Source organism: Nicotiana tabacum, chromosome 14, assembly GCF_000715075.1.
Source record: "Nicotiana tabacum cultivar K326 chromosome 14, ASM71507v2, whole genome shotgun sequence".
In the NCBI taxonomy this organism is placed as follows: domain Eukaryota; kingdom Viridiplantae; phylum Streptophyta; class Magnoliopsida; order Solanales; family Solanaceae; genus Nicotiana; species Nicotiana tabacum.
Window position 1 is genome coordinate 29,869,231 of NC_134093.1, and position 8,869 is coordinate 29,878,099.

Here is an 8,869-nt window from a genome sequence, read left to right on the forward strand (position 1 = left end):
ATGGAAGCTCGATGCATTCAATTTCCCAATTATTTCCTAATCAAATCAGATAGGAAATTCTTCCTACCTCATTTTTTATTTTTAAGGCAGCGCAACGTTATCTTATCGAATGTAACATGGGAAATAAAGAATGAGTCTAAAAGTGATCATGGTTACATTACATCGACGTACCTTCAAGTCTCCAAGAAACATTTTAGTCAAGTGCACATGCATTTCTATGGATGCAAAACGGAAGGATAAAAGTATACACATTTTTTAGACTAATGTCAAATCGATTAGAAGTAGATCTAAATTCTACAAAGTGCTAAGGATATTTTTCTCTCTTTATGTGAATTATTTAAGAACTAAAAAAAAAAAAAGAAACTTATAAAATGAATGCCAGGCGGAAGGTAATGATACCACTGCCTTTGGCAACTTTACTTAACTTGCACTCGAATTACAATTTTATTTTTCTTTAAATAACATTTCTAATAGAAAGGTTATTAGGTGGACTATTGTAAGCAATGGAGAGAAAAAATAAGAAGAAAATTTTCGAATTCAGCCCTTAGAGGTGAATGCAACTTCACATACCTCTTTGCCAACTTTTGGATTTTGTAATCTGTAAAGATTTGGCATTCTTGGGAATCTTTTGGGCGTAAAGATCCAGTTGTCACTGTCTTAAACTCTTGATATACTATTGAAAAGCAACTTGATTCTACACCAAAAATACTGATTTTTAGGCTTCTGTTTACATCATATCAATTGGAATATCAAGTGGCAAATTCACAGTTCAAAATAAAATCTCGAGAAAACAGCCTAAGATAATCTACAATTTCAGGATTTAAGTATATACCAAATGAATTTTGTCACTATCAACTTAAAATTTTCAACAATCTAAGTCAAACCTTTTGATTATGTAACATGACATAGTCCACTTTCTTGAACGTGTTCATAGTTATACAAGATGCTCGTAATCCTCTCATGTGCAAGGATGTGGTACAGGGGAAAGAGTTGAACAATAATGGTCAATTTATTTATCTTTTTAAGCTTTGACGATAACAATATCCCTTTCATGATGTGAAGAGACGAAATGATGTGGGCAATCTTAGTAATGGGAGATTCTTTCCACTAACAGATTTTCCTATCTAAAGATGCTTTCTGTAAATAACAGTCATACTTGCGGTTTATAACGCTAATGAGAGAAAGTTTTGACTAATTAGCCTGGAAATTAGTGCTATATCTAGTAAGAAAAATCATGCTCAATGGGCCATAGGAGAGGATTATGACACAAAGATCCACAAAATCTCTCTTTTGGCTGTTAATTTTGACTTTAATTATGTACAGTTTCTTCACAAACTATAGGTTATAATTTGTTTATTATGATTAGATAACATAATCAAGTTCTGTTTTCGCTTGTCAAAAAGGGCGGAGAAAAGAAGACAACCAAAGAATCTGTGGGGCAAGGAACAAAGGCATTGGTCAAATGTCAAAACGTTTGCATAAGTTGTAGAGATAGTTGCTTAAACTTTCAGACAGAAGCAACATAAGACCCATTTGGTGGTTAGTGCAGAACATCAATCCTCCTATCAAAACGTTATGGTTTTTTCAACTTCTCAGACAAATGAAATTGATGGAAATCCTCCTATCAAAACGTTGTTGGTTGTTTGACTTCTTATGATACAATGCTTCAAACTTTGGGACCAAAATGTGCAGGCATTTAGCAGCATAAAAGCAGGAGAAGTCACCGTATAAGACAGTACTGGTTTCTCTCAACAACCATACCATACTAGCTGTTGGAAATGGTATTTTGGTGCTAAATGAATATTCTCTTCTTATCTTTAATGAAATGGAGAGAGAGAAAGAAATGGTGCTTGAAATGCAATTTGTTGTCACTATTATGAAGAAGGTGCAATGATTATTGATAAGTAGTCATTTGCCAGAGGTGCAACCAAACTGCACATGCATGGTTTCATCACAATCTGACAACATTACTTTCAATTCAAATGACTTAATTACTTTTAATCAATATTACCACACAGATGTGGAGATAAAGGAGGTTTCTCCTAGAATACCTTTTTTCCTGAAAAAGAATTTCTCCTACAATACCTTAGTGATCTGAGGACAATAACACTGTAAAGAAAACTTTAGGTCGCTGGTGAAAGAGCGTCTATCAAATCCACACAGAGAGATTTATGGACAATACCTTTTTCCTAATGCTATTTTGTGAAAAGGAGATGGAGAGCTTTGATCTGGAAGAGAGAAAACATGCAAATTATTCTTTTTCCTCCATTCAAATGCATGTTCCTTAGTAACTGCTGAGGTTTGAACAAGATAAGCATTGAGCATAAGGTGAAATGTCCCTCATGTAACCTGTTGTACAGGGCAAAATTTAGTGGATTGAAGACATAAGACAGGTACAAACACAAAAGCAAGAATGCACAGTAAACCACAGAGCTCCACGTCATCTGGTGCACAAAAGCATGTACCCCTACTAAAGACACAATGAAGTAGAGGAAAACTACCTTACACAACTAGAGTCCAAAAATAACTAACTAAGCAAAGGGGAGGCAGGTTGTTACACTTTGTTATACGCAGGAGCTATGTTAACCAAAGTGGGCGGGGAAACTAAAAGCATGTTCAAATTAGGATAAGAAATTGAAAGAAGACAGTTGTATTAACTTTTCAGGACAAGAGGTGTGCTACTATTTAAAATGGTGTTTGGCCTTGAAATCTTTTGGATACACTAGAATACATCACTGGAAGGTTTTTGCTTAGCCTAAAAACACCAACTATCATGTGAGAAGAGCTCAATCCTGGGTCCACCACTACTAAATAGCTTTAGATTCTATCATTAGCATGAGAAAAGGCATTACCTAATTTTAATTATCAAAGGAACAATAATAGTTAGGCCACTTCGTACTCCATTGTACTAAAGGTTGCAATTCACAATAATTTTGGAAAGAAAATCAGAATACTAGGAGTATACACCATTAACTTCAGATTTGCTTTTCATAAGACATACTATACAAATAGAAAAATAATCATATTTATGCTTTACATATGGAATATCCCTATCATTTGACTCGGATTGAGTCCTAAGTGGTTTAGAGACGCTAATTTGAATGTCTCATTAGTGGCTTCCTCCCAAAAGTAATATTGAAAATGCACAACTTGAATGCATATGACGAAGGCCCTACAGTTTAAGCCCCTTGACCAGTTCAACATACAACACGAAAGTGGAAATACATGAAATACAAAGGTGAAAGAATAACAAGAAAGAACCTGTAATTAACAAAAGATACGTGAACCATATTTATAGTTCAATATCAAAACATCTTCAGGCCAGAATATATCAGTAATATAACATTTAAGTATAGTTCTTTAAGAGGGGAAGTGGGTATTACATTTGTTGTGAAATGGATATGTTCTTATATTTTTGGAAAGAGGATATCTGTAGTCACTACAGTTGGCACAGGGGAACACTCCTTATATCTCAATGTAAATGACATTCACTGTGCTTCTTACATAGTTACTCCAGTTGTAAGCTTTCAACAACCAGTAACTCACAAATCAACCTCCAGCCCCTATAAATATCCTTGCTTCTGGAAACTCAAGTTAGTGTCTCTCAGTATCTCCCTCTCCCTCTCCCTCTCCCTCTCCCTCTCTCTCTCTCTCTATTGCTCCCTCTCTCTATATATAGTGCATAAGTTTGGTTGTATTTGTGCATGGATACAGAACTGCATGCAGAAAGAGGATTTATACACAGTTAAGCTATCTCTGTAACGCTCCAAAACAAGAAAACAAGAGGAAAGAGGCAGAAGCAAAATAAAGAAGATGGAAACAGAACAGACCAAAAAGCACCCGGCATTACCAGAGGTACAAACTACAGAATATTTTAGAACCTTTGAATAGACAAGAAAAATGTGTATGAATCACCATAACAATTTTTTTCCCCACAATTTCTAGGTCATGGAGGAATTGAAGAAAATAATGGATAGAGGCTTTCCCATACTTGCTATGGGCTTGGCGACTTATTTGAAAAACATGATTTTAGTTGTGTGCATGGGAAGGCTCGGAAGCTTAGAGCTGGCAGGTGGTGCACTGGCCATTGGCTTCACCAATATTACTGGTTACTCCGTATTGTCTGGCCTAGCCTTGGGGATGGAACCACTTTGTAGCCAGGCTTTTGGATCAAGAAACTTAACCATAGTGTCTCTTGCCCTCCAAAGGACAATCTTTATGTTATTCACTGCATCTATACCTATTGCCTTCTTATGGTTTAATTTTGAGCCTCTCATGCTAAAGCTACGCCAAGACACACAAATAATACACGTAGCAAGTGTATTTTGCAGATTTGCTGTCCCAGATCTTATTGCTAACAGCCTTCTTCACCCTTTACGCATCTACTTACGGTGTAAAGGGACAACATGGCCTCTATTGTGGTGTACTTCACTTGCAACACTATTGCATTTCCCTATCACAGTTTACCTGACCTTTACTAGAGGCCTTGGGATCCAAGGAATTGCAATTTCAACCTTTGCCTCCAACTTTATCACCTTATTCTTCATTTTAGGCTATATATCCTTTACTTGTCTTGATCAAAAGAAGATATTCTTTACTTACGACCAAAACAAATCTCTGTCCAAACCCCTAGCAGAAAATCTAAAGCCTCTTCCTTCCATTTCTGTGGGAGAGCAATGGATGATGCTTCTTCAACTTGCTATACCTAGTTGTTTAGCAGTTTGCTTAGAGTGGTGGTGGTATGAGTTCATGACAGTTCTAGCCGGATACCTTGACAGACCTGAAGTTCCACTTGCCGCATCTTCTATTGTAATACAAACCACATCTCTCATGTACACATTGCCTTCAGCCCTAAGTGCTTCAGTCTCAAGCAGGGTAGGAAACGAACTTGGAGCAGGACGGCCAGCTAAGGCCCGCTTGGCAACAGGGATAGCCATAGGACTAGCTTTTTTGACTTCATCATTTGGATTCTTACTGACCACCTTAGGCCGAGAAGCATGGGGAAAAGTTTTTACAAAAGATAGAGAAGTGCTGGAGCTAACAGGGGCCGTTCTACCCATTATTGGACTTTGTGAACTAGCTAATTGTCCACAAACTACATGTTGCGGGGTGCTTCGGGGAAGTGCTAGGCCTGGTGTTGGTGCAGGTATTAACTTTTACTCGTTCTATCTGATGGGAACACCTGTGGCCATTATTTTGGCCTTTGTTTGGAAGCTAGGATTTTTGGGTCTTTGTTATGGGCTTCTAGCGGCTCAAGTGGCATGTGTAATCTCAATGTTAATAGTTACTTACGGTACTGACTGGGAAGGAGCATCCTTGAAGGCAAAAGAACTAGTGGGAACAAGTAATGAACTTCCATACGAAGATCAACTGGTAAAATTTGAGGAGGGCAATGGATTTCTCAAAGGATTTAGCTTTTAAAGAGGGAAGAAACCTAAGGACGCAATGAATGCAAAGGAAAAGGAACGAGATGGCACAAAAAGGAAGAAAACAAAATTGTTACATTCTCTCAGTATTTCGAGTCATAGAATATGCAACATGTGTCAATTGTTCTTCCTGGTGTCTATTGGACTGTGTCGTTAAAGAAACTATCTTCATTAGTCTAACAATGTTGTTGATGGATTATAGAAGTACAGGCCAGCAGAAGTATGTTATATAGCTTAAATGTGTAAATATAAGAGGCTTTTGATTTGCACTTTCTAGATATCAATATATTTTATCTTAGTAGCTATGACATGAACATGTGCATGAGCTTCTAGTTCTTTTTTATAGTTCTCAGCATGTAATAGTTCTCTGATTAACCACCAGAGCATGCTTCACATTTAGCTCACCTCTCTCCCTTCCCCTCTTAAATGGTGAAGACAGAACAGGAGGCATTGTATCTCTGCATTTGTGGGGCATAAGCCCTACGAGAAGAAACATAACCCCTATGAAGTTCAATTTTGGATAGTAATCTATTATTTGACTATTTTAAAGATACTTTAGGAAAAATATTCATTGGTAAGGCAACATTCTTGTAAATTGAACAATTTTGGAAAAACTATTCTTTTCTTGGAGAAATCAATTACGGCAATGGTAAATTTTTAACCTTAAGAAATAAAGGTTTACTACAGTACAGATTTAGATCATAACATTGATTTTATCATTTTAACCTTTATTCCTTATCTAACTCGCAATTGAACATTTGGTGTAACTTGTAAATCTCTATAATAGGAAATTAACTCAAATTAACCTTTATTTTCCTTAGGTAATAAAATTGACATACAAAAGCAGCACTTAATTGAGGGATACAAACATGCAGGGAACGGAATGAGCGACCAGTGGGAGTAAAGCTTTGGGATACCATTGCCCAATGAGAGCCCACTGCCTTTTAACATGTTGGTAAATATATGATATTTTATAAGCATAGCTAGCCATGAAGAATCAAAATTTAAAGAGACAGAGAGGAAGAAATGAATAAAAGACACTAGGAATTATACAAGAGAAATAAACTAATTTCAAAGACTCTCATTCACTCCTTCCACAATGTTCCCATACAAACACCAAGATTGTGCTCTGTCGCACCCTATACACCACCACATGGCTTCTGAGATTCGGTGTCTCGACACATTGGGAGGCAAACTATGCACAGTGGGGATGTAACTGACTTAGGAGCAAGGCATAACAATTGTTGTGTTAACTAGCGAGTTACCACACCAACTGTAGTCTCTAACTTGAGGCATTACAAGGATACAAATGGGTTACCCTAGAGTTATGCATTGTAAGGGACAGAATATCATGTATGCAATGGGAGCTACGTCTCGAATCCTATGACTCCCCTCTAAGTTCATGCAATATTCGGTGGGTTTTCACCCTTTATCATACCAAACTGGAGGGGAACATTACCAATAGCGAAGCTTACACACCGTTGGGGATAAATCCTAAAAGGCACTGCTAATGAGCCAAGTTTGCATTGAACCGATATACATTAGATCTTATCTGTCAATAGCCAACGAATAAGTCACCCTGGCAAGAATCAACAAGAACCATCTGCACTATAATACTATATTAAACAAGAGAGTTCAACCTCAACTTTTCCCTTCACTCCTGAGAAAAACGACAATAGTTCCTACTCATTCATGGCCAGAATTCCTCACCTTTTCCTAGTATTGTCACCTATTCTCTACTTGTTGACATATTGATAAAGGCTTCTCATTCTTAAGAATACTTCCACATAAAGGCTAAAGCAATAGTGATAACATAATTGTCATTTAACTTCAGTTGACGCTCTTCTTCTGAGGCGATTTTTATACAGAGTGATACTGCATCCACTATTTATTTTTCTCTTGTGAAAACAATAAGTTTTGCTTAGTATGAATATGCTATTTCTAAAAAAGTTTAATTATGTTGTATAACTCAGGTCGAATGTAGTGGATGTGCCCGTACCCGCTGTTTTCTATACAATCTATCCTTGCTCCTTCTGCTCTCCCCTCCCTTTCCGTAGAGATGATCAATCAAATGTCCTTCCCTTTCTGTTTTGGATCCCTCTCCCTCAGCTCCTTCCCCTTATTCTTTTCTCTATGTGGAGTTAAGACAACTCACGGTACATTATCAACGCTTAATTCCATGACCCTCCTCTTTTACCTTCCAATTCTCAGAAGCAAACAACCTTAAGTGCCTCAATATTTTTAAAAGAAAAGACCTTTCTCGACAATCTTAACGACCAGAGATATTTCGATAATTCTTTCAAATTCTAATTCCTCTCCCTTCATTCACTCGTAAATTATTGGTGTAATACTCACCATTCAGATAGTGACTAGCGCTTTTTGCTATGCATTATGCACTTGATGTTCATATAACTTTCGGCATAGAACACGTAACCAGAGATTCATGGAAGTCTCATATTTATGATCCGACCATCAAAACTCAAAAAGGAAACTAAAGAGCTGATTAATGTGGCTTATCAAAATTCAGAACCTACATTTGGAAAAAGAAAATAGTAGCAGAAAATTCCAACAGATGCAAAAACACTAGGTGATTTTTCTTCCCAGATGTCTAAGATTTTGTTGGCAAAGTTACTGGCAAGTGTGCTGCGCACACACACACAGAGTTGCTCATTGAACGCTCAAATTTATTTCAAGCAATAACTATGAGTCCATGGTAAATCTAAATTTGCTAATGGAGAAGAAATAAAATTTGTAGAAGTTTGGAAAATGACATATTCCACTAGTTTGGACAGTGCAATTTCAACTGCCAATTGATAACGAGCAAGGATTTCAATTCTCGTGACAAATAGGTAAAACAAAATAGACTGTGAAGAGACAAAGCGAGCTTACCGGAGATGAGAAGATACATAATCGGAGATTCCGCCGGAGGAAGAATGACAGCGGAAACTGGAGATTCCATTTCCGACTACACGCTGTGACAAACACGTGATTTGACGGGATCCTCAACTTCTCCGTAAACAATTTTATTGGGCCTATTTGTAACGGGCTCTTTTAGATGGACTCCTTTTCGAGATTGTTGTAGGAAGTGATGTTTTCATTTCTATTAATATTTAAAATTTATTTATTAAAATTATTCTAGATTTGTATATTAGCCGACCTAATTATATTTATTTTATAATTTATATACAATCTATTATTAGTGTCTTAAATTAAAAAATTTAGGTACACCATTTTTCCTTTTTTTTTCTCTCCTCTCTGCTCCTCTTTCCTTATGGGTCTAGATTAGCTCCGGTAGTTGATGCTCCAGTAATTATCAATAGGGCTATTTAGAAGGCTATGAATGTTTCCTCCAATTTCTTCATTTTCTTGGTCACGAAATCTCCATTATAATCCACCTGCCAATGATCAGTTTCTAACTCAACAAAATTCCCCAAATATGAAAG

The 8,869-nt window shown here is 36.8% G+C and overlaps 1 protein-coding gene and 1 long non-coding RNA gene across 2 annotated transcripts; one reads left to right on the top strand and one right to left on the bottom strand.

Annotated features, from left to right (window-relative positions):
* Nucleotides 1-259: 259 nt before the first annotated feature.
* Nucleotides 260-8,453, bottom strand: LOC107806613 (uncharacterized). The gene is made up of 3 exons (XR_001652719.2): nucleotides 8,316-8,453; nucleotides 2,183-2,349; nucleotides 260-694 (listed from the first exon to the last, which is right to left on the bottom strand). It is a non-coding gene; the product is annotated as an uncharacterized LOC107806613 (long non-coding RNA).
* On the top strand, nucleotides 3,352-5,736 carry LOC107806537 (protein DETOXIFICATION 55). Its single transcript, XM_075229454.1, has 3 exons — nucleotides 3,352-3,593; nucleotides 3,715-3,855; nucleotides 3,946-5,736. The coding sequence occupies exons 2-3, from the start codon at nucleotides 3,814-3,816 to the stop codon at nucleotides 5,419-5,421; spliced, it is 1,518 nt and encodes a 505-aa protein (XP_075085555.1). The 5' UTR covers nucleotides 3,352-3,593; nucleotides 3,715-3,813; the 3' UTR covers nucleotides 5,422-5,736.
* Nucleotides 8,454-8,869: the final 416 nt, after the last annotated feature.